At 37.5% G+C, this 26,768-nt stretch overlaps 1 protein-coding gene across 12 annotated transcripts in view; it reads left to right on the top strand.

Moving 5' to 3' along the window:
* The first annotated feature begins 6,781 nt into the window (after window positions 1–6,781).
* Window positions 6,782–26,768, top strand: part of Lcor (ligand dependent nuclear receptor corepressor) — a 136,357-nt gene continuing 116,370 nt past the window's right edge. For 2 of the 12 annotated variants that reach the window (XR_010046311.1, XM_063245130.1), the window contains exons 1-2: window positions 6,946–7,493; window positions 7,727–7,800. Coding sequence is in view for 5 of the 12 variants with exons in the window: in XM_063245130.1 (XP_063101200.1) it covers window positions 7,426–7,493; window positions 7,727–7,800 (142 nt within the window). In the remaining 7 variants the exon portion in view is untranslated. The other 10 variants (XM_063245123.1, XM_063245124.1, XM_063245126.1 and 7 more) reach the window with 10 other exon arrangements.

Below are 26,768 nucleotides of genomic sequence, written 5' to 3'. Positions count from 1 at the left end.
AGATGTGCCGTTGGGAGATAATGTTTAACCGCAAGGTGGGAGTAACAGAATGCACCAAGAGCTCCAGATGTTATCAGAACTAAGTCAACAGCTCTACAGCTTTGCGTTTTTAGCTTTAAATATCCCTCCCTTAGTCTGTTAGGTGCGCAGTCTCTGGGTCTATCCTAAGGGGGCTGTGTCGCCAGGCCTGGAATAAAGCCTTTGCTCCCAATTTCTTGCTTCCTTGAATTTTATTCTGGGGTCCAAGCTATCTCATAATAAGCTCCCAAAGCCAGATGTGGGAATTTAATTCCAAGGAGGAAATCTAAAAGAAATTAATGAAGCTTTGTGTGAGAAAATGAGAAGTATCCTAAAAGTTACGAGCATTTTTTATCTCTTTTTTTGGAATGCTTCTTGATTCAACCATTTCTCAACCATTATGAGAAAAGGGAAAGGGGAATAATTGTATTTTCAAGCAAATATTAGGCAATAGTTCTTAGAGGCTATGAAAGAAGAATATGAAGGAAAAAGCCAGGTGTGGAGACACACACCTGTAAGCCCAGTACTCAGAAGGCTGAGGCAGGAGGATTGTTGTGAGTTTGAGACCAGCCTGGGCTACAAAGTGAGCCCAAGACAAGCATGAACTGCATATTGAGATACTGTCTCAAAAAAAAAAAAAAAAAAAAAAAAAAAGAAGGACATGAAGGAAAGAACTGATATTAGTTAGTGGAACAAGATACATTTAAAAAATATCAGGTGCAGGACTAATTCTATTACTCAGTTTATAGTATGTTATTGTTATTGCTCTATAAAAAAGTTTTCTCTTTCTTACTTAGTTCTCCCCACTTATCCCTCATTGCCACTTTTCTTCTGTTCCAATCCCTCCTTCCAACATAGGCAACCAGGTTAATGTGCCTAATATATGTTCTTAAATATGTTTATATTCTTTTTAAAAATTTTATTTTAAAGATAGCAAAATACAATAAAACAAGACAGAACAAAGCCAATCAAAACAAAGCAACAAAACTGGTACAGAACATCAAAGTAGAACACTAGGAAAACAACAATAGCTAGCATAGTATGACTTGATATCATCACAATAGTTGTCCATTCCATCAGGTATAGCAACATCAAACCAAAACCAAAACAGAATATTGAATAAAGCAAAACAATTAGATCAAAGCAAAACAGTGAGCACAATACTGGATTTCAAAGACAGACAGAAGGAAATCCCTCATATTTGCTACACTGCACACTGTCATCTTCCCAAGAGATGCTCAGACCACTAGCCCCAGGCCGGCAAAATCAACCAAACAATACAAGCATTAAGTTGCTTTATGTCCCTTAGTTGCTATCAACTCAGTCTGTCCTCCGAACTAAGCGGGTTGCTTAGTGGGTGGCGGGTGGGGTTGATTCTCAGGCTGCTCAGATAGGCTCCAGGAGGCAGGAGGTACTAATTTGCTTCTTCCTGGAAGCCATGTGGCTTGCATGGCTTACCAGAAAGGCTGGCTGGTTGACTTCTTGTTGGATCCTCCCAGTCCCAGCATCAATGTGTTTATAGTCTTATAAGGCACCGGAGGCTTGAAGTTACATACATACAGAATCTTGTAACTTTTTAACTCAAAAGTTTAAAAAAATCATCCATCTGGGGGCTGGGGATTTAGCTCAGTGGCATAAGTGCCTGCCTTGTAAGCAGGCAGTCGTGAGTTCGATCCCCGGTACCGATAAAAAGGAAAAAGACAAATAAATAAATAAATAAATAAAAATCATCCAACTGGACATGGTGGCACATGCCTGAAATCCCAGCACTTGGGTGACTGAAGCAGGAGGATCACTGTGAGTTCAAGGCCATTCTGGGCTACAAAGTGAGTTGAAGGCCAGCCTGAACTGCATAACAAGACTTTATCTCAAAAAGAACCCCCCAAATTATCCATATTTACTTATGTACATTTAGCTCATTGACTCTATGTTGCATAGCATATTTCCAAAGACAGTTCTATCACAGTGTAAATTATACATTTCCCTTCAATAAACTTAGTGTATTAGTTAGGGTAGGCTAACTGCAATAAACAACCTCAAATCTCTGTGACTGAAAGAAATGGTAATTTGTGTCATGCTTGGGCATAATCTAAACTGGGATGGTAGAGACGTAAAGAAGAGATTTTTCTTCAATTTTATGATTCTTTTATCTTCCAGGGCCTTGTCCCCTTCTACTATCGTTAATGAATGGGAAAATGAGAGAGCAAGGAGAATTACATGTAATTTTTGTTTGTTTTTGGTCAGGTCCAAAATAGCGTACCTCACTCATGCCCACAATCTGCTGGCCAGAATCTGCCCAGAGAGCCCCATGCAGTCTAGCTGTGTGCTTAGAAGAAGAAAATAGGATTCAGTGAATACTTAGTTTCTACCATACTTAAGTTACCATCAGCCTCCTCTAGCATGAACGATGCTATTAGGATTGGCATCCCTCATCCATATATATATATATATATCGTGCCTCTGGGGTCCTTCCCACAACAGGGTCACAAAAATTTTATTCTCGACAGTTTCTCTCTTTTTATGCTAGTGCTTTATTACTATGGCTTTATATCATACTATTAGGATTAGCAATTCAAATGATAACCACTTCCAGAAACAAAGATAAATAGACAACACATAAAATTAATCATTGCAAGATACGAAAGAATTTGTAAGGATTAGTATTGGTGAAGGGAATGGGAAGAAACAAATCTGAGTAGAGAAAGTAAATGAACTGAAATGCAGGTTGACAAAGCTTTAATCAATAGAGTTAAGCATTCAAGTATTTAACCATCAAAGTGTCTTGCACTGGGCTGAAATGACCAGACATGGCTTCAGTCACCATATTCTGGCAGCCCAAGAAGTATGAGATCTTCTGTTACTGGATTTTGAGGCATTAGTCTCTCCTTCTAGAAGTGATTTCTAGTTTTGTTTTGTTTTGTTTTGTTTTTTGTACCAAAGAACTGAATGAAACCAGCATGAACAAGGCAAAGTTTCACATTTATTAGCCACTTAGCAGTTTACCCCAATGTCACCCTGTTGTTTTTTTTTTAAACAAAACAATAACAACAAAATAAAAACAATGATACAGAATTTCAAAACAAAATAACAGAAGATTAAACTGGGTGTGGTGGTGCACTGCTGTAATCCTAGCACTCTGGAGGCTGATGCAGGCGGATTTGGGGGGCTACAAAGTGAGCCCAAGGCCTGTCTGAACTGCCTGGTGAGACCTGGTTTCAAAAAGACAAAAAAAAAAAAAAGATTATTACTCAGCACTTTTATTTATATACTGACTATCTTGAGCATCACTGTGGCAGATATCATTTTGACCACTTAATTCTTGCACTGAGTAAATTTGACACAATTGTTATTTTTATATATTCTGTTACATTATAAAAATTAATGACAAAATATGTAATTATTATCTTATACTTAAATAATTAGACAGGTAAGTGGCTAGGCAGGAAATAAAACAGGGTAGGGGAAAAAGTGGGTTCTGCGGGGTATGATTGGGCCAAGTAAAAGAAAAAGGGAAGAAAAAATTAAAAATACACCCTGTAGCGTAGAATGTGCTACCTTGAAGAGAACCATAGCAAACAACTGTCCACCTTTCATACTCTTCATGCCAGTATCTAGTCCAGGTCACCCTATCAAAAACCTGCTCACATTTTGGTGAGAAATGTACATGCAGGCAGTGTACTGTAATCCCAGCACTTGGGAGACTGAAGCAGGAGGATTGCTGTGAGTTTGATGCCAGGCTGGGCCAGCAAGTTCAAAACTAGCCTTAACTACATAGCCACTCAAAACAATAATAAAAAACCCCAAACCATGTGGATACAGAGAGAGAGAGAGAGAGAGAGAGAGAGAGAGAGAGAGAGAGAGAGAGTAAATAAAAGCAGGTGTGGTAAAATACTAAAACTTGGAAACTCTAAATAAGGGTGATGAGTTCTTGAAGCTTTTCTATCACCTTAAATTGTTACAAAATAAACATGAAATATTCATATTAACTTAAAAAAGAAACCCAAAAACATATGTCTAGAACTTGGCATGTCTGTCATCCCAGCATCCTGGCAGCAGAGGCAGGACAAGGCTGAGAGTTTGAGGTAAGCCTGGGTTGCACAGACAGTTCAACGCCACCCTGAACTACATAGCGAGACCTTGTTTCAGAAAACAAAAACAAAACAAAACAAAGAAACCAAAAACGTATGACTACACAAAACTTTGCACATATATGTTCATAAAACCATTATCCATAACAGCCAAAAAGTGAAAATAATAAAAACAGCCATCAACTCAAATGGATGAACAACATACACACCCAAGCAATGAAATACTATTTGGCAATAAAAAAACAAATACTGACACATGCTATAACACAGAGGAACCTTGTTTTTGAGAAACACTGGTATATAGACAAAACTTAGATTAGTTGTTTCTAGGGAAGGATATGCAACTAATAAGGAAAAGGAGCTTCTTTTTTGGGCCGATGAAAATGTTCTAAAATTGATTGTGATAATGGCTGCACAATTCTGAATATACTAGAAGCCACTGAGAGCTGGGCATAGTGGCACACCTGTAATCCCAGTCCTTGGAAGGCTAAGTTATTGAGAGACAGCCTGGGCTACATAGTGAGTGCAAGACCAGCCTGAACTACATGGTAAGACTCTCTCTTAAAAAAAAGAAAAAAAGAAGAAGAAAAACCCCAAAATAGGCTTTTGTGAGGAGTCAACTATACCTTGCTTCCCAACTGAAAATAAATGAAGCAGAAATAGACACTCCAAGTGAAACAGTAAAAATAACATGAAGTTGGGAATTGGGATGTTGTCATCTTGCTTTTCCTACCTAGCAATCATGCAACTTTGGTCAAATTACCTTATTTGTCTTGGCTTCCAATTCCATACCTCAAATGAATTGATACTTCAATTTAGAATTCATCTCTGAAGCTTTTAGAATTTTCTGAATCTATGTCTGAGATTCTTTAAAATACATTTTTTTGAGAAATATTACACTTGCTTTGTTTTAAAACAAATGATGTGGGATGGTTGTAAAACACATTTGTTACTAATTCATTTTAGAATTGTACTCAGTTTGGCCAGGTGAGGTGACCTGTGACCTCAATACTTGGGAGCCTGAGGCAGAAGTCCTGCAAATTTTAGGCCAGCTCAGGTGACAAAGTGAGTTCAAGTCCAACCTGAACTGTATAGTGAAACATGTTTCAAAAAAAAAAAAGAAAGAAAGAAAGAAAAGAAAAGAAAATTATACCGTTTATTTATACCAAGCTTTATGAAAGAAACTTGCTTAAAGAAGACTCAACCCACCACCTAGCGGTGAAGAGAGGGAGTGATACAAAATGTTTTTTAATCTCATTCTTCTTTCCCCGCCCCCTTGCCATTCAGAACCTTATTAAGTACACAGAAACTTCCTGACCCAACAGCTTGTTCATTTGACAATGGTAATTCGTAAACTATTGAAAAACTTAAATTTTGAGAGCTGTGTAAGGAGCATTGTTTTTTTCGGGAAGGGAGCAGAGATGCCTTCTATCCATACATTTCAAAGCTCTCTAATCCAAGAAGTCCACCCTATCTATCTCTTAAGTATATAGACGCCATTCTGCAAGTGCTGGTTCAAAGAATCTCCAGGACCACTACCTTTTAAAAGACGTTAACCAATAAATACATCAATAGCATCCTTGGTGTCATTTAATGACTTTTCTTAATGCAACAGTAAGTAAGACTAAGTCTACAAATTTAATCTATAAGCAGGAATACACGGCCCTTAAACCCAAAGAGGGATTTGATCCCAAAGAGGCAGGGAGACGCCGGAATCATCAGTCCTATGGTATTGTAGTACTAATTTACAGTGTACAGGGATCCCTTTTCCTTTTCTAGTTTTTCCTCCTACCTTTTCACTTTTTCCCTTTAGTTCAACTATTTTTCGTCTTTCTCGTCCAAATAAGTAATTAAGATTAGCATATTTTGTGTTATTTATTTTTTTTTAGACTAGTATATTTTAATGGAACAAGTGGTGCAATGCTCAGGATGATTTAATTATTCTAGTAAACACTTGGAAATTTTCTTATTGAAAATATTTTCTTATTGAAAATATTTCTGAGTCTGAAATTAGGGCATTTAGTATCTAAGAACTCTGGAGTCTTCTTTTGAAATCCACTTTAACTTTACAGAAATTTCTGGAACTTCTTGTTTTAGCTTCTGTCAGCTTTGCTAGTGGAAACCCAGTTTTGTTGTTCTTTTCAGTTAAAACGCTTGATTTCAAATTTTTCTTGGTTTACGAATATTGACCAAGTCTTCCAATGCCAAGTATTATCCATTTCATCTTTGAAAATCTTAGGGATTAGAGCCTCCACGGGAATCTTATTTCTGCTGCTTAAACGGGCTCCTGGGAGGAGCAGTTTCGACCGCCAAATTCAGAGAAGCTGCTGTACGGAACCTGCAACAGTTGGTGTCAGGCAGGTTGAAAGTAATAAATCGGGCAGGTCTAAACACAAAAAAACTCTGAGAAAGGCCGGGGGAAAAGTAGCCTTTGCAGGAGAACGCCAGAGTCGCTCACCGCCGAATTCGGCCGTGGGAAGGCGCCGTCTGTGACAGGGAGGAGGGCGCGAGGAGGCGGAGACGCGGCCAAACCCCGGGGACTCAGCAGCCGGGTGGCCGGCGGCGTGGGGCGGGGCGAGCGGAAGCAAGCCGCCCAGGGGCCGTGGCGAGGTGAGGCCCGCCCAGCCCGCGGCGGGAGGTGCGACGCCCAGGCCGCGGGTGCGTGCGCGGCCCCGGGCGACGCGGTTGGGCGTGCGCGGGGCCGCGGCGGAGGCAGGGCCGGCCGGGCGGCAGAAGATGGCGAGGGTGTGTAGGCGGCAGCAATGCTCAGTTGAGAGACGCGGCTTTCGGCAAGAACTGGACTCGTGGCGCCACAAGCTCATTCACTGTGTAGGTGAGACCCTTTTCTGGTTGCTGCCGGCCCTCAGGTCGTCTTGCTGCTGATCGCCCCGGGCGAGCGAGGGACTGAACAGGGTCCGAGGCAGCGCTGCTCCGGCCCTCTCGCCCGCCCTCTGGGGCTCGGGCGCCCCTCCCCCACCTTGCCGCGAGCGCGCGCCCCGCGGCCCCTCCCCTCACGCCTCCGGGGGCGGGCTCTGGACGCGCGCCTCCCCGCCCCCTCCTCGCGTTGTGCTTTCGCGGCCGCTGGTTTATTGTGAGGACAGCCCGGGCAGCTGCTGCGCCGGGTGGCGCGAGGCCGGGGCGCGCGGGGCCACCTTCCCCGCGCCCCTCCCCCACGCGCGGAGGCGCGCCCTGTCCCCTCGGGCACGCGCGGCGGGCGCCCGGCCCTCGGCGTGTGCGAGGCGTGAGGTGGAGATGGGGGCGGAGGGAGCCGGAGCTGTCACAGGCCCCGGGTCCGCCTGACTGAACCAAGTGGGGTGTCATGGCCGCGGGGGGCGGCGGCGGCGGCGGCGGCGGCGGCCGGGGAGTTCATCCTCGACGCACGGGTCGGTGTGTGCGTATTTGTGTTCGGTGTGTGCGCGGCAGGGAGGAGGGGTCGCTCTTGTTCCTGCCCGGGTTGGCCGGAGTCGCCACTGCCTCGCGGAGTGTGCCTCGTCCGCCCTTGCTCGGGTGGCGTTTCCCCGCTGGTCGGAGGGAGCGTGGACGGGGGCACCCCGGGAGGGGCCGGGCAGCCGAAGCCGCGCCTCTCACACTGTGTGTTCTGTTTGTTTTTCTCTCCCAAGGTCCCGTTTCTCTCTGTGCGGCGGCCGGCGGGACCATAAGGGCTTAACTCATATATTTAATCCCCCTCCGAAAAGTAAGTGGTCGGTATGGTGTCTCCGCTCCACCCGCCGCCCTCAGCCCACCCTTGTGTCTGACTTCTGTCCTCAGCATTGTGTTTTTCCCATCTTTGCGTCGGTGCTGCTGCTGATTTGTGGGGAAATGCCCTCTCGTCGTCTTCTGTCCCCCACGCCCAGTCCTCCGGGAGACCCAGAATGGCTGCCCCCACCTCCACCCTGTGGGGAGTGTTCTTGCGAATCAGGTCTTCCCCAGCAGAATCCGGGAGGTTCTAACCGTTCGCTTGGGCCCCCTCATCCCATCCTTCCCGACGGGGTTTCGTTGGAAGGAATTATGCAAATCCTGCTTTCTGGTGTCCATTCAGCGGCAATTTCATGCGGTGAGAAGTTCTCTTTGTTGTGCGAGGGGGAGAACAGACACTGATTTAATAGACATATCTGTTGGGGGGGTGGCGAGGGGGTGTGGAGAGGCTCAGTTTGGAAGAATTACAGCGCTTGGTTAGCTCAGTCTTTGTGTTTGAGCCTTGTGGCTTGACAGGAGGTTCTGCCCCTTTACAATGTCCCACAAGGGATGTTTTCTATAACAGATGAAAAAACAAAACTGAAACTTTAAATGAGTGAAAAATAAGGTAACCTTTAGTTAGAAAATACAAGCTTTCCTATTTCTGCAGTGCTTTCAGTACGAAACTGTTTAATGTGAATTTTTTTGAGGGCTACAGTAAATACAACAATACTGTATGATAACTGTACCACTTTGATTGTCCAAAGGTTAAAAGTACATTTAAAAATCTGTCCTTGTAGAAATAATAAAGGCACGAATAGTTTATGTATTTGGGGGGGGAGGGAGGGAGATTGAATATGGTTTTCTTGCCAATGTAAAATTCCTTTCCTACCAGTCCGAGTCCAGGAAACAGCATTTTAGCTATCAGCTATCATTTGCGCTCTCTGCTTGTTTTGTTCTTTCAAGTCTATTACACATTTGCTAAAATGTTACATTGATGTAAGCACTTCTGCCTTATGTGTTATTTGTACCATCGTGTAGGAGAATACATACAGATCGGAAGTTTTAAGAAACAAAATTAATGCAGAATTGCATACTATTGTAAAATGTTGAAATTATTTTGAAGAGTATTTAGTTCTTGTGTTTGTTTCACTTTTCTTAGTGATTGGATTTGTTAAACACGGCTTTTTATTTTTTAAAAGAAATTGAGGACTATAACCCAGTAGTTTTAAGTTAATGTTGCTTTTAGATGGCTTTAATGAGTTACCTTATTTTAATTGTTTGCTTTAAATTTTTGTCTTCTGTCTCAGACTTGCTTTTTTAAGTCAGTCGTTGCAAGTATTAATAGTTACTTACTGCTGCTTGATAGTGTGTTTTATGATTAATAAAATCCTGTGTACATATCTCAGTTGTCAAAATTAGATTCATTTTTTGAAGTATTTTAATCTGGTGATCGTTTTTCTTAGAGTATACTTAAACTCCAAATTGCTCCCTTCCTGGTAAAGCTCAGGAGGTTTTAGAGTCCAAAGTTCAGAGTGATATTTTAATCTGAGGAGTAATATATATTGATAGTCTCCCAACTAAAATCAATTTGGTCTCATATTTTGTATTTTATTATATGTAATTTTGTTCCAGAAGAGGAAAGTTCTAAGCCAACTAGTTGAGGTGTTAAGTTTATGTTTAAAAAGGGCTGGGTGGCAGTGATCCTTAATACAGTCCCCAAACCAGCTGTGTTGTCTACTGCCAAATGTAATATTCATCTTTTTTTAATGAAATTGGCTCTGAACAGTTAAACTGTTTGATTCTCCTGTTTGATTATCTTAATACTTTAGGGTTATTTGGTTTCTAAATGATTTAATAGCAGTATTGGATTAAAAATTAATTTTCAGTTATTTCTCAAATCTAATTTTCCCTTCTACTTTTCTGGGAGACAGAGGAGGGCAGTGATTTCATGACTAAGTTTAGCTGACTTGGACTTATTTCAGCTTGTTTGCCTTATCTGAAGTTTTTGGGATCAGAAGACCTTTGGATCTTGGAGTTTTACAGATTTTAGAATATTTACATAGATTTTATTGGTGAGTAACCCTCATTCAAAAATCTGACATCTGAAATGATCCAAATGGCCCAAAATGCTCCATTCCAAACCTTTTTGAGCATTTTGGATTAGAAATACCCACCAAATAAAAGGGTTCAGATAGTGATTATGATAAAGATGAATATTTGGTTACCAGGTAATGATTGAAGGATCCCCTGGAACTAATATGTTTTGTGCAGATTCCAGGAATATCTAGTTTCTCTCTTGTTCCGGATATGATGTTATGTACTGCTTGACTGATTGTCACCCTTATTGTATTCTGGAGTGTGGAGAAGGTTGTGATTTTAGGATAGCTGTAGCTTGACAGAATAGAAGTTAACAGGATGGGCCAAGTGTTTAGCTCAGCTCACCTGCCTGGCAAGTGCAAGGTTGTGAGTTCCATCCCTGGTACAAAAAAATCAACCCAAAACCAAAAAACCCCAGAAAACAAAAACAAGTCAACAGGATGAATCTCTGACTTATAGAAAGATAGTTTAGTTTACTCTGATTCTGTCAAATGTTCCTGTAGCTGGAGCAATTCTAGGAAGCGTTTTGACTTCAGTGCTAGTTTTTAAGCTTTAATGGGCCTGCACAGGATGATTTATTTTACCTGGGTAAATTGATGGCTGTAGGAACTTTACACTTTTGAGTACCTAATTATGTAGCTGCTTGAATTACGGCTGCTTTTTAGGAATGAAAGGATGGTAGGTCAGTGTTTAGTTCATTTAAATATTTATTAAGCATCTGCCTTGTACCTGGCGAATAGTAAGTGAAGTTCGGAGAAATTGCCTTAACTTTCAGGAACCTTTAGTCCTAGAGAAAAATAGACATCCAGTTATTGTACAAGATCCAAATTGGCATTTGGTAGTACAACCAAATATGAGCATGTTTAGAAGTGAAAAAAAAAAACCCTTTTGAAATAAAAAAGGCAGGGTTCATGAAGAAGGTGACAGATTGTGTTCTTCATTTTGATAATTACGGAAAAAGCTTTCCACTCATGAGAAATAGCAAAAGCAAAAGTGGAAATATACCTCTATTTAGATTACAATCTATAATGTAGGTGATAGAGATCTGTAAAGGTAGGTTTGTAGAATTTTCTAATGCAAGTTAAAAAAAATTGAGACTTTTAAAAAAATTCATTTATTATTTTTTGAGAATTAATGTCATTTAGGTTGACCTTGAATTGAGTCTGGAGCTTAGATTGGCCTCTAATTTGGCAGCCATCCTCTTGCCTCAGCCTCTCCAGTATTGTGCCAGGATTACAGGATGCAGCACTACACCCAGAAATTGGAGACTTTCTGTTAGGCAACTTGCAGTTGGCAACACTTTGCTGTCTTTAGCTCAGAAGAGTGTTTCTTTGAGGAGTCACTTGTGAAACTTTACAACAGTGACAAACCACACTTGATAGGGGCAATATTACCATCTACAGCAACACACTCTAAATCAAGCATGCTTTATGCTACTACACAAAATTTATTTTCAAGATTGAATAAAATCATTGACAAACTTTCTTTCAGTACTGTTAATGTGGACAAATTTTCATCGTTACGAGTTGGATTGGGTATAAATAAGATTAGTTTTCTTCCCTGGCTTGCAAACTGGCTGTGAACATTGAGAAAGGGCCTTGATTTGTTTTGGTGTACCTCTGAACCTCTCTTTCTTGTCTTCCCATCTGCTGTGTGGCATCTGAATTTGTGATACTGGGTAGATGTGAATAAACAAATCTGTTATTGTTTATAGTTTCAAGTTGAAAATTTAACATTGTTATTATACAAATTAGCTCTTAATCTGCCTGCAAGTATTTTAAACTTTTTATTATTCCACTTGGTACATTGCTTTGGGGATGATTTCATGCTAATCTCTTAGCTCATTTTATAGACCATCTCTTGCATTCAGGGAGTGTCTTAAGTACAGTAATCTATATCCTTTTTTTAAATTGATCTATAATTCACATGCTATAAAAATTCCTTTTTGGGGGGATGCTGTTTAGGATAATTCACTTTTTTTTTGGGTACTGGGGCTCAAACTCAAGACCTTGCACTTAACCCTGCAGGCACTTCAATTGCTGAGCTAAACCCCCATCCCTAATTCACCTTTCTATAAAATGTACAATTCAGTGATTTTTAATTTGCTCACAAAATTGTGCATATGTCACTACTAATTCCAGACCATTTTTATTAACCAGAAAAGAGAAACCCTGTATTTAGACTCCTACTGTTTAGTTCTTGGTATTCACTGATCTGCTTCCTGTGGATTTGTCTAGTCTGGATATTTCTTATAAATTAATGAAATAGTATGTGGTCTTTTTGGTCTGGGTTCTTTCACTTAGCATAGACTTTTTAAGATTTATCCAAATTTGAATATTTATTAGCACTTTATTCTGTGGCTAATGCTGAATTGTATGATTCTGAATATCAGTTCTTGAATATGTAGGTTACTACCACTTTTTGGCTTGTTTTCTTTTTCTTTTTTTTTTTTTTCCTTTGAGACTGTATCTTGCCGTGTAGTCTAAGCTGGCTTTGAACTTGCTTTTATGTAGTCTAGGCTGACCTCAACTCACAGTAGTCCTGCCTCCGCCACCTGAGTGCTTGAATTAGAGGTGTGATCACACATCTGGCTTGGCTATTATGAATAATGCTGCTGTAAACATTTTATTATACAAATTTTTATGTGGGCATTTGTTTTTAGTTATGGTGACTTGTACATACTTTGAGGAACTGCTAAACTGTTCTAAACTGGTTTTAGTGTTTTGCATTCCTATCATTGTTTGAGGGTTCTAATTTTTCACATCCTTTCTCAACACATTTGGTATCTGTCTTGTCTGTGTGTGATTCCTATCCTAGTGATACAAATTGGTATCTCACTTTGGTTTTGATTTCTGATTTTCTAATGACTCATAATGTTGAACATCTTTTCACATGCTTGTTGGCATTTGTATGTCTTCTTTGGAGAAAAATCTGTTCAAAAATACCTTGCCCATTTTTTGGTTGTTGGTGTTTTTGTTTTGTTTTGTTTTTGAGACAGGGACTTGTCATATACTTTAGGCCAGCTTTGAACTTAATATGTAGCCCTCTGCCTCAGCCTCCTGAATACTGGAATGTATGCCATCATACCCAGCCTCAATTTTTTTTTTAATTGAATTGTGGAATTATTTACATGTTCTGGGTACTAGACTCTTATCTCAGTATATGTTTGCATATATTTTTTGCTTGTCATAACCCCATGTACAAATAATTGTAGGATCAGAATACAAGCAGATGTACTGAAATGAAAAAATTCTGTGTATTTTGTGAACAGAATTATGAGTATAGTAAGGGAGTAATCAATGAAATAGAATTAACCAAAACAGGATTGTTGAAACATCTTTTCTGCAGTGTACTAAAATGATCAGTTATTGAAGTTGTATAAAGTATCTTAGTATCCAAATCTAAATTCTAACCTTTTTAATTGAGAGTTAGATATTATAAGTAAAGTAGTATAGCACATTATTTAAATGTTTTGTGCCTGAGTTTTTGGTAGTAGATAACAAAGACTTAGGTAAAAAAGGATACCTTTACTTTCTTTTTCACTGTCACATTTTGTCTAAATTCATTTTATTTTTGAGTTTGAATAGTGAAGATTTAGTTAGTGAGGAAATTTTAAACACCACCAGTATTTTTTGTTTGTTTTTTGAGACAGGGTCTCACTGTAGTTTGAGGTGCTCTTGAACTCACTGTGTAGCACAGGCTAGCTTTGAACTGGGACAGTTTTCCTGTCTCGGCCTTCTGATTGCTGGAATTACATCATCACATTTGGTAAATACCAGTGTTTTTGAAATTTAAGATTATATTTTTTGTTTGCATTTTATTAAGTGAGACATTTGATAAGTTACACAATTAATGGCAAGTTACAAGATTTTATTTTCTATGCTGTTTTCAAAATGTTTTAACTGTTATTTCAGTTTCTTTGGTATTTGGACTGGTTAGGTTTGATCTGTGATGAGGTATCAGGTGTAATGTTTTAGGGATGAAATTGATCATCCTATGAGATATGTATTAGAATTAGAGAATCCATATATTTTGCTTAATAGATTGTAAGAGGTAAGTTAGGATATAGTAATGATTAATAGCATCTGATAATTTTTCCATGCTTTCTAAGTTCTTTTGCTCCACATTTTTATGTATTTTTTGTTAATGGTGATTATTTTAGTCCATCACTGATCATTTTACTGAATTCATTAGGCAACCTGTGAAATTAAAGGTGTAAAATTAGTATTTGTTGCAAGTGGCCTTAATGTAGTGAAATTATTGTAATTCAGGATAACAGAAGGATCCAATTTTCTGTAATATGCAGTTTTGAATTGAAGGAGTAGAATTAGTCAAAGAGATTGCTGAAAGAAAAAAATAAATGTACCTAGTGGTTTAGACTGACATTTCAAATTTTGATATTGTGAAATGAGAGGTTAATAATATACTTGACATTTCTTGCTAAAGAAATTTTACTCACTTATATCTTACAATTTTTAAAATTATTACTGTATAAATTGTTACTGTATAGTTACACTGTTCAAAATTAGCATTTCTTTTTTTGTTGTTTTTTGGTACTCCCCATCAAACTCATGACCTTGCACTTGCCATGCAGTTGCTTCTACTGTTGAGCTAAATCTCTGGCAAAATTAGCATTTCTTATAACTTCTGAATCATAAAGAATCAGTCCATTATAATAGTTTCATAAATTAAAGGAAATTGTTTAGAAGTAAAGTTGTCTCACAAGATTTTTGATCAGTAGAAAGTGTTGGGCCTGGTCATACATGTCTATAATCTCAGCATTTGAGAAGCTGAGGCAGGAGGATCTGTGAGTTCAAGGGCAGCCTAGGCTGCATAGTGAGTTCAAAGCCAACCTGAACTACATGTGTAGAACCTATCTGAACCAAAAAGAGCCAGGCATGGTAGTACATACTGTAATCCTAGGACTTAGGCGGCTGAAGCAGTAAGGTCACTGTGAGTTAAGGCCAGCCTGAACTACCTCGTGAGACCGTGTATCAAAAGGCCAAAAAAAAAAACCAGAAAGATTTTTTTTTAGACTGCATAGCATATTTCACAGTTTTTATAAAACTTTGCCTGTATTTCATTGTCTTTAAAAATATAAGATAAGGGGGCTGGGGATTTAGCTCAGTGGCATAGCTTGCAAGCAGATGGTCGTGAGTTCAATCCCCGGTACCGATAAAAATAAAAAAGACAAAAAAAAAATATAAGATAAATTTATTAAATAGTTGATCAGTTTAAAAACATTAGGAATATCTTTAGTAATAAAGCATTTGACTTTAGCATAGCTTAACATACTTTATAAAAATGGTTATATGTTTTAATGTTATAAATTTGAAATTTTTACCTAACATCGCAAATACAAATGAAACACAGAACCAAGCTCTTCCAGAAGCATGTTTTTAACTTGCTGCAATTCATGTTTGAAAGTGGATGGCTTTTTAAAAAAAGAAGTCTCTGTTAACATCTGATGATACACATAAAGACTTGCTGGATTAGATAATATCATGGACACAAATGATTATTCCCCATGAAAATTACTGTTACAGGAAAAACCATTGTATGATGAATATTCCTATTTTTATTGGTGATATTACGTAGACCTTTCAGATTCATGATTAGCTTATTTTTCATGAAATCTGAGTCATTGTGAAATTTCAATGAGTGATTATCAGACACATTTCTCTTTTGCTAACTGACTTTTTAGAGGGTAAGAGGAAGAGCACACTTCTAAATTCATACCATTAAGGGAAAAACTTAAGGTTGGGTATATTTTTCTTGGTCAAAGAAAAATTTCACATGTGTAAAAGTTGACTTTACATAAATATTCCATGTTAAAACAATTCATACCTCAGTTAAGTAACACTGTCCTAATACATTTAAAATGAACAGTTTATACTTTTTTAAAAAGTGTGATATGAGTATTGAAACCAGTGCCTTATGCATGCAATGTAATGTGTTCCACCACAAGCCTAGAGGAAAAAATTGTTAATTTGCTAAAATAAAATACAGCATATACCTAGTTGGAAGCTGTCTTGTTCATGTTTTTTTATTCCCAGTGCATGGGAATTTCTGGACTTTGACCTGAATATTCTGCTTCTAGTCATTACATAAATATTTTCTAAGTCATTTACAGCTATTTCTGAGGAGTCTCCTATCCTATTTACCTTTTTTCATCTTTTAGAACCTTTTTTAAATCAAAGCTGTAAGAGACGCTAAAATGTATTTCCTTGTCCAATTATATCAAGAGAAAAGAACTTAAAAGTTTTAAATTTTGTAAAAGGTCAAATGTAAAAGTAGGAAGGATAGTACTACAAATGCCCAATTTTAATAAACAGACATTCTTACTTCATCCCAAGTTTGTTTGTTTAGAGACAGAATCTTGCTATGTAGTTCAGGCTGTCCTTGACCTCATTATGTAGCCCAGGCTGGCCTCAAACTGAGGGATTCTCCTGCCTCACTTTCAGTGCTGAGATCACAGATGTGTCACCAGGCCTGCCATGTCTGGCTTTAACACCTATTTTACCAGTAAGGGTTTTATTTGTGATCACTCAGCTAATGAGTTGGTATCCTAGAGACTGGAATGCAAGATTCTGAGCTCTTTAACCAGTAGTGTTATGCAAAGCCTTTTCTTTTAGTTTTATATTTTTGTTCCTTCAAATTTTGCTTTATGTTCCATAAAGAACTCAGGATTCTCTACATAAAATCTTACCATAAATAGCAACATTATTACTATTTATATACTCTGCCTTTTAAAATTCCTTGCCACCTTAGAGGGTAGAGTTCTTTTTGTCTTTTTTCTTACTGATTGTTTAGTTTTGTTAGCTATATTTAGAGGTAAATAAGTTTCTTAGCTGAATGTTTTCACTGAGTTAATTTTTCTTCTTGCCTTGTTAGATTGGCTGTTTTTAGTTAGCTGAGATTTAAGCATAGGCTTAGGAGGTGAAAGCAAACAAAAGATACCCAAGCACCCCCAAGGGATGCTGATTCTAGACTTTTAAGTTTAACAGTGTATAATTATGGTATTTGTCCTTTTCTTCTGTTACCAAAGACCTCAAGGTAGGAGGATGAGGGTGGAGGGGAAGGTAAAGCTGATCAGGATTCAAGATTTTTGGATTTTAGCCAAATGCCTTCTAAGTTCTAAGCTCCTAAGTATAACTTCATTGGTGCAGTTGGCAATAAATATTTCAAAATGTGTGATAAGGGAGGTTGCAGAGCAGTGTATAATTGAGAAGATTTGGCAGATTTTTCAAATATGCTATATAGTTTTTTGATAATTGATAGATCATTGATCTTAGTATAATGCTTCATTAGCAAGCACAGGAAGATGTGGCAAAGATAACAGGGAGAAATTCCCTGCAAAATAAAATGGGAAGCTTCTTGCTTTCACTAAGAATAAAAAAAGAGAGGAGCATAAATATTTGTATTTCTCCATGTTGAAATGTGTCTTTTGTTCCATGATTAATGATGCCAGTACCAATCTCATTGTTTGTGTTAATTATTCAAATTGTTATTTAGCTAGTAAGGAAACTAGGTTTAACTTGTATTAATGGTCTTATCACAATATATTGATACTTTGATCATGAGTGGACATTAAGAAGTCCATAAATCTTTGGTAAATAGCTACTGGAAAACAAAAACCATTAAAGTGATCATTTTCTATGAGTGTCTAATAAGAATACAGCTTTTAAAAATGGTTTTGTTGGGGCTGGGGATTTAGCTCAGCGGCATAAGCGCCTGCCTTGCAAGCAGGCAGTCGTGAGTTCAATCCCTGGTACCAATGAAAAAGAAAAAGACAAAAAAAAAAAATGGTTTTGTTAATGTATGTTTTGAAAATTTCACAGTTATCTTTTTTTTTTTAATTTTAAAAGGAAAAAGAAAAAACAAAGCGGTTGTAAGGGTACAAGTAATACAGAACTACAAACAAACAAACAAAAAAAAACAGTAAGAAATCACCAGTTAATAGATTACACATTATCATCTTAGAAATAGTTGCTCAAGTCACAGTATCAAAGCATACAAAGTGGACATTCAAACAGTGATACTGCAAACCGTTGTGTTCAATGATCCAACCAAAAACATTAATATGGGCATCTATTTAACACCCCTAAACACACTTGCAGTTGTATCCTTTAGAGCACTTTTTTTCCCCTCTCTTTTTTACAACAAAATTTACACATTTTGGGTTTTATTACTCCTTAGTTCTTATTATTTTTTTTGGAAGAGAATAAAGTCAAATATGGCAAAACAAAGTTGTCAGTCAAAACCAAGGATAGACATAGCACATGATGTAAAAGCAGAGTACAAGGTTATCAACAATGGTTACCGTAATGCCTCTTGCTTCCTTAAAAAGAATTGTCTATCTCATTAGGTATTATAAAATTGAACAAAACAGTAGAGAACAAGACCAATAAAACCTAAACCTTGTAAACATTACAGGACTTCCAAAGGAGATAATAGTCAAACCAGAATGGGCATCATAGTGAATCTTACTGCCTTCAAACTAGTTGCCTGTACCCTCAAACTTGGTACTATCATACAGAACGGAACAAAGTCTAATCAGTCAAAACAAGATAGTGGGAGTATTATAGGATTTCAAATCAAGTTAATAGGAAATCAAAAAATTACTATAATATATCCTAATTTTTTTTATTTTTCCCCTTAATTAAAAACATAAAAAATAACTAATTTTTTTAATGAATAAGGGAGAGATTGAGATAAAAGAGGACATAACAACATAACAATATAGGTCAAAGCATGACAGTTTCAGCAACCTAGTGCTTCACCACCAAATAACCCGACTTAATAGTAGTTACCATAATGTCTTTTTCCTTGAAATATTTGAATATAACTTCATATACTATAGCTTCAAATATTTCCATATCAAGCAGCACAGAATAAAGCCATTCCAATTAATAAGAATTTCACAGTTATCTTTAGCAGTAATATTTTTAGGATACTTAATGTTAAATTAGGGTTTTTGTTCTAGAAAGAAAATCTTCTAAGGATAAAATGAGTTTCTGAGAAATTTTTGAGGGATATAAGAATTTTACTATCATGACTTTTAAAATCTTTGTTTTTATGGTTCAGCCTCTCCTTGAATTCAGTGGGTAGACTAGGCCAAACCTGTGGCGATCCTCTTGTCTCAGGCTAATAAGTGCTGGGATTACAGGCCTGCAGTAAGAAAAACATTTAAGTGATAAAGTTGTTTTAAGACTTGTGCCTACTGGGTTTTATTTGGGTGTATATTTGCTGTGTATAACTTTTTTCACTGAGTAGTGTTTATTAAAATAGATTCTGACATTAAATAGCTATATAATGAGAATCAGAAATCTCCATATATCTACTGGAAACAGTTCCAAAAAGAGCTGTGATTTATTGCTACAAATGTACAGTCTTATCTAAAAGACAACATTATTTTTTTTTTTTTTTTCTTTTTCCTTTTTATCGGTACCGGGGATCGAACTCAAGACTGCCTGCTTGCAAGGCAGGTGCTTATGCCACTGAGCTAAATCATTAAATTTAGTAGCCCCCCACCCCAATGTTGTTTCCTAAACTAGGTTTCAACAGTAACATTCCAGGCAAATTATCATTCTTCATTTCTCTAACACTAAAGAATTTGATTTTTTTATAATGTGCACATGCAATAAACTGTTATTGCTGGATGTGGTGGTTTATGCTTATAATCTCAATCCTTGGGAAGGCTGCATCAGGAGGATTGCCATGAGTTTGAGACCAGCCTGAGTTACACAGTGAGATCAAGGCCAATCTGAACTGCATAGTGAGACTGTGCCTCCAAATTAATTAATTAATTAATTATTTTGAGACAGGGTCTAGCTAATTCACTAATCTGCTGGAAGTGGATTTAAATTTGCTATCCTTTACCCTCATGCCCAGTGTACACTTTTCAATTACTTCCAGGTGTGGTAAGTGTGTAAGCTCAGCACTTGGGAGGCAGGAGGACCAGCATGAGCTCCAGGCCAGCATGAGGTATATACTGAATTTAAGGCCAGTCTATAAACTATTCAGAAATTAAAATTGAATGAGATACAGTGTTCTCTTTAGTGATTCATGTTTAAGGAAAAACTATGAGAAAGGAGATACAAATTTTTGGACATAGTTTGGGGGCTATTAATGACTTAACAGTGAATTTTAAAGGAGATTGTGTAGGAGCAGTGACCCCTTTTGAGAACCACTTTTTTTTTTCTTTTTTTCCCAGCACTAGGGATTTAGGATTTGGGGCTTGGTAGGCAGGTGCTTTGCCACTGAGCTAAATCCCTGGCCCTTGAGAACCATTATATTAAAGATAGTAAGCATGGTTTATGTTCCTTGTATGGAGTTGTTACATATACATAACATATCTTAGGTCTCTTTTTTAATCTCTTTCTCTTCTTTCCCTCCTCTTTCCCTCCATTTCTTGATCATTTTGGGAAAGATCTGTATCCTTACTTTCTATTATCTTTTATTTTGCTCTTTATGATTTGGGTTTCTGTAAGAGAAGCCATTTACTATTTAAGTTTGTGTGTCTGATTTCTTTCACTCTAGGTGCATTTGTTTTCCTACAGGCAACTCAATTTCTTTATATAGTAGAAGAGTACTCCATTGTACATAAATAGCACAATTCCTTTATCCATTTGTCTGTTAATGGACAGATAGCCTGCTTCCAAGATTTGGCTAGTAGGAATTGTACTCCTGTAAACATGGATATGCATGTATCACTGTAATACGGTGATGTTTTATCTCTTTTAGAAAGATAGTAGGGAAATAGCTGGGTAGAATGGAATTTCTAGTTATGAGTTTTCTTAAGGATGATATTGTAATGAATTTATTCACAGTGGTGATAATGGTAAGCAAGAAGTATTTCAGGGTAACTTTGTAACTGCTCTGGCCAATATTTTAGTGATTAATACTGCTACAGATTTTGAGGATAATAGTGAAATGGAGGAAGGAAAAACTTTATGAATGTTTGCTCTTTTAGATATGGATATTTAGGTCTTCGTGACTGTCATGGATTATGTCAGTGGCCCCCAGGCCTCATGCGTTTGCATTGTGCACTTGTGATTGGTTCATTGTGTAGTGCTTGGATTGATGATGTCAGTGCAACACCCACCTAGAGGTGGAGCCAGCATACAATATAATGGCAGAAAAAAGGTTTATGTCTGTCTCTCTGTCTCTCTCTGTCTCTCTGTTTCTCTGTCTCTGTCTCACTTGCTCGCTGGTTTCTGCCTTGCTGTTTGCAGCCAAACGGTAAACTGCGGCCCCGCCATGCCACCCTGCCTTGGAGCCAAGTAAATATAGACTAAGAACTCCAAAAACTATAAGAAATAAACCTTTCCTTTCCCAACTTTGGGCATCAGGTATTTTGTCTCAGAGACAAATAAAAAATAACTAAAACAATAACCAACAGTTTCTTACGTTGTTTATATTCTTTTTTTTGGTCTTTTTGTGATGGTCTGACTCACTATGCAGTTCGGCTGGCCTGGAGCTAACTTTGTAATCCTGGCTGATCTCAAACTCACAATGATCCTCCTGCCTGAGTCTCTTGAGTGCTGGGATTACAGGCATGTGCCACCACACCTGGTTTATATTCTGCTTTTTTATAGGATCACAGATCTACGATTTAACAAGCATGCATTTGTACCTTTTAGGTTCTAGACCCTTTTAAGACAGATAGTTTGGTGTATAAGGAATGAACAGAGATACAAATAATTCTTTACATGGCAAGGTCGAGGTCCTGATTTCGATCCCTAGTATCAAAAAGCAAAAGAAAAAAAACCAAATTATTGTTTGTAGGCCCTTCCTCTCTGCCTAATTTGAGAAAATAACAGCAAGAAGTAAGGCCCTGTTTGCAGCTGTGTAATGCTTTGCAGAATGTTGTGGTTACCTGTTAAGACTGTATCAAATGGGGCTGGGGGTTTAGCTCAGCGGCATAAGCACCTGCCTTGCAAGCAGGCAGTCGTTGAGTTCGATCCCCGGTACCGGTAAAAAGAAAAAAAAAAACTATCAAATGACCCAGCTAAGATTATGTTAAAATGGTCATTTTGTTGATTTATGAGCTAGGAAGTTTAGAAAGTAAAGCTAGGTTTTGAGATAAGTTGGTCCAAGATTTGATACCATTAGAGTTGTTTCCTTTTCCTCCCTCAAAGCATTCTGCCTTTTGAGTTCGTTGGTGGCAGAGCTTTAGATCTACATCGTCCTTGAAGTTCATAGTCCAAAAGACATGTCCTGTTCTCTGTGCCACTAAATGAAATAGAAAGGATAGAAGACTTACTATTGAGGTTTGGGCCAGTGGAATGAGATTCTCTGACTTTACTGGTGAAGGATACCTGCTTTTAGAGAGGAACTTATGTCAGTACACTCTTAGAGTTTGAAGAAAGGCCGAATTAATTCTTCAAGCTGGGTATGTTGGCATACATTCATGGGGGGGGGGTTGAAACAGAGATCACTTGAGTCCGTAAATCAAGAGACAAGCCTGGGCAACATAGATCCTGTCTTAAATAAATAGTTTTTAAAAGAAAATTAAATGTCATTTACTAAAAGAAATGATATAACAGGCTAGACAAAAATTTAATGTATTTCACATAAAAATCTAGGTCTACTTTTGAGGAATAGGCTGATTTGAACCATGTTAAAAGAGTTGAATTTTAGGGCCGGGATGTAACTCAGTGGTGGAGTGCTTGCTTAGTGTGCTTTAAGGTTCTAGGTTCAGTCCTTAGCCCTGCAAAAAACAAAACAGTGGAATTCCCCCACCCCCTAAAAGATGTTCTAATCACCCGTATCTATAAACGTGACCTTACTTGGAATTACAGTATAGGATATTTGTAGTTGTTGATTCAGTTGCAGTGGGGTTGTATTAGATTAGAGCTGGCCCTAGTCCATAACTGATGTCTTTATAAGAAGATGAAAATTTAAATATAAATACAAAGGGAAGATGGAGGCAGAGATTGTAGGGCAGTTAGACTGCCACAAGCTAAGGAATGCCAGGAATTGCTAGTAAACACTACAAATTAAAAAGAGGCATGGTCTTTGGGGAGAGCATGGTCCCACCAGCACCTGATTTCTGATTTGCAAGAGAATTGTATTTATATTGTTATTAATCACCTAGTTTGTAGCAGTGTGTTAAAGCAGAACTGGGAAATTAATACAGATCATAGTTAACATATTAAAAATGAATTTTTAAAAAAACTTTTTGAGGTAGGATCTTGCTTTGTAGTTGGATCTCTAGGGAGATTCTCTTGCCTTAGTCTCCTGAGTACTGTGTGCTGTCACACCCAGCTCAATAATACTAAAATTTAATTTCTTATTTAGCCCATCCTTTTGAAATGAGTTACATGTTAAATAGGTTTTGTGGGAACTTGTGATACCTTTGGAATTTATGGGTATAGATTATTTGGTTAAATAAAAGTGTGGTTTATTATTTTGTGACTGATTTTTATTTACTGAATCCCATACTTCAGTGTTATTACAGTGTAGTGAAAGCCATGTTCATAGTTTGATGAATTTATTTCTCAGTGCATTTGACTTCCAAGTAACACAGTTGCATGTGGAATAAACCAACAGGAGAAATACCCATAGTAAATATATGCCTGTCACCTGAGTAGAATAGAATACGTGTGGAGCAATTGGATGTCAAGGTGGGGACACTTAGTATTTTGATGTTGAGACTAAGCTAAAATTTAAACGTAGGTTGACCGATATTTATGGACTCTTGTTTATGTTCTACAAACTGGGAAAATTGGATAACATCTTTTAAGATTGGCTGAACTTTGACAGTGTCTTGTGTGTATCCTACTTTCTGATTTGTAGGAAGTGGGTGTTGTCTATAGGTGCTTAAATTTTTACTCAGATAATTCTGTTATGAAATTCTATTTTTGAGGAACTTAAGACATTGTTGGAAAAATAGAGTAGATAGACCTATGCAACTACTTACTCTATGTAAACACCTCTTAGGAAAAATAAAGAACTTCCATGTCTTAAATCAATAATGATAAATACAATAAAATTATTTTTTTTGTTTTTAATGTTTGACAGTGGTACCTTTTTAAAGATTAATGGTGCGGAAATTACAGGAGTGCACTACCATGCCTGGCCAATCTGGCTTCTCAGATATTTTCTACATTGGTATATAGAATGTTATCTTTCGTTTTTAAATTATATTTCAAATAATATAAATTATGTAATTATATAAAATGCATTATATTGTGTGAGTATATGGTAATATATTTAACTAGGTGATTACTGAATGTGTGGGTTATTTTCTTAACCACGTACAGTACTGGAGAGTCTTATATGTAAATTATTTTCCATGTATGCTGGTATCTATAGGATACATTCTCAGAAATGAGATTGCTGAGTAAAAGGGTAAAATATGATTGTAATTCTGCTAGGGATTGCCAAACTGCCCCCTACTTTGTAGTCACTCATCATTATAAGAGAAAACCAGCTAGAAGTATGTATCACAACAGCCTTACCAATATAGTATTGAAACTGACCAATGGAATTTTATAAATTTAACCAGTTTTCTTGTTTTCCAAGAAAATATTTATTACTGTAGTTCCATTAGCATTTCATTTAAAAGTAAAATGGGATATTTTATTTTCAGGGACATCTGTAATTGTTGTTGAGAACATCTGTTGTTGCAACAGTATTATTTGCAGTACTGAGAATTTAACCAAAGGCCTTTGCCCATTCCTGGCCCTTAAAGAAGGGCCAGGAGTATTCTTTTTTAATTTCAGAACGGAGTCTCCTCAGTTGCCATCCTTCTGCCTCAGTCTCCCCAAATGCTGAATTAAAGACATGTGCCACCAGTCCTGGTTTATATTTGTCTTTGAGTTGACTTTCTGCTGTGATAATTATGGCACATTGTTAATGATGAAAATTTTAATGCAGGAGGGAAGAAGTGATGATTGTTATTAGAAAGACTTCTAAATACTTTTCCTTGATACCATGAATTTCCATGTGGTAAAATTGACTCCAAAAGTTAAATTTAGGAAGTCTGAAGCTTGTGGTTGGTGTCGCATGATGATTTGGGTTGTGTTGCACTCTCATCTTTTTCAGAATTGGAGCTGGATAATGTAGTACACACCCATAAATCCAGCATTGGGGAGGCTGAGACAAAAAGGTCACTGTTCTAGTTAGTTCATTCAAGGCCAGCCTGAACTACAGAGGGAAGCTGTATTTCAGAAAAAAACAAGAAACTAAACAAAACAAAGCCAAGTTGGAAGCCAGATGTGGTGGCATGTACCTCTAGTTCTAGCACTCTAGGAGGCTGAGGCAAGATGATCACAAGTTTGAGCAACTTGGAAACATAGTGAAGCCCTGTCTCAAAATAAAAATATTGAAAAAGGGCTGAGAATTTGTCTCAGTATGAATGCTCTGGCTCTAGACCCCAGTATTTAAAAAAAGAAAGAGAAGAAAATAAAAGTAACCCCATAGATGATGGCACTATGCAGTCTTTCAGTAGTGTGTCATGCAACCCCCCCCCCCCAGTTCACATTTTTCCTAGAGGCATGATCTTGTGGTTATCCAGTCATTTGGTTAAAGTAGTCAGTGTAGTTAGTGTGAGTTGATTTCTGTAGATGTTTTTGCTTTTTGTTTGGTACGTACTATGAAATGCTAGATACCTTCTTTCATAATGCTGTACTTTTTGTAATTTGCCTGTTACATCTGTTGTTTTTGGTATTTCTTTATGTGACTATTGGAAGAACTGTTCTGAGCTTTTTAGTAGTAAGGTCACTTGCATATTTACATTCTGATCAGGAAACACTGTCCCTGAGCCATTAAATACTGTATTGCTGTGGCTGTAGTTGATGAACTCTTTAATTTCTTTCGATCTGATATCTAGAAACTATAGGAAAAGCACATAGTAAAACACGTAACAGACATTAAAGATAATAAATGTATCAGTTACATAGAGCAGAAGAAGAATAAGAGTAGAAACTAATGACACAGAGGTTAATCCTATATTCTGAGAGCCAGGTTGATAAGGAAGTAGACACTAAATGACTCATGGGTACTAATTCAGAATATTCTTTGTCAAATAAAGGTCTGTTGTCTTAAGTTTTTCAATAAAGGAAAATTCCTTGTTTGTTTAGGGGACAGTGTTAGTTTAGATGGCTTGATTAGATTATACTTTTTAAATTCTTAATTGAACCAGATGTTCTATGAGCATGATTTTTGCTTTCAAAAACTATTAACTGTATAGGAATAAGTGATGTGCAGAGCAGACTGTTCAAGATTGCATAACACAGTCTTACAGGAGAAGGAGAGACACTAATCACAGGAGAACCAAGTGAGAGTTCTGAAAGCTATGTGTGTAATTGGGTGGGCAGGTACGTACATGGGATTGGAGTAGTAACAGACTAATTTCTTATGAAATAAATTTTAATTAATAAATGCAAGATAAAAGATTAATAGGAATTAACTAATTAGAAAGAAGGGGAAGAATGATGTGTAGAAGAACTTCTTCTATACTAGATATCAGTGTGTATCCATTTAAAGTAGAAATTAAATGAACTTTTATTATATATAGCAGAGTTGAGTTAGGCAACCATTAACAGTTAGATTTTAGAATAGCCAACCCACTAGCTGCAGAGAATTACTAATTTACATTGTCTCCATAGGTTTGCCTATCTCAATGTGTTGAGAAGTAGAGCTTGGTTGGAGGAAGTAGGGCAATGGGAACATGCTTTTGGTCCAGGATATCTCCCTGTCTGGCTTCTCCCTTCTTTCTCTTCCTGGATTCCATGAGTTGAACAGTTTTTCTCCACCATAGCTGTTTCTACCTGGGAGCCAACCACCATGAACTGAACCTTCAGAAACTTGAGCTATAATAAACTTGTCCTTCTAGTTATGGATGTCAGATATTGTATCCTAGCAATTGAAAAGCTG

This window comes from Cavia porcellus, unplaced genomic scaffold (assembly GCF_034190915.1).
Source record: "Cavia porcellus strain 051 isolate PalLab524CR breed Dunkin Hartley unplaced genomic scaffold, mCavPor4.1 scaffold_2, whole genome shotgun sequence".
Classification (NCBI taxonomy): Eukaryota; Metazoa; Chordata; class Mammalia; order Rodentia; family Caviidae; genus Cavia; species Cavia porcellus.
Note: the sequence above shows the minus strand (reverse complement) of the source record. Positions and strands in the feature narration are given on the sequence as shown.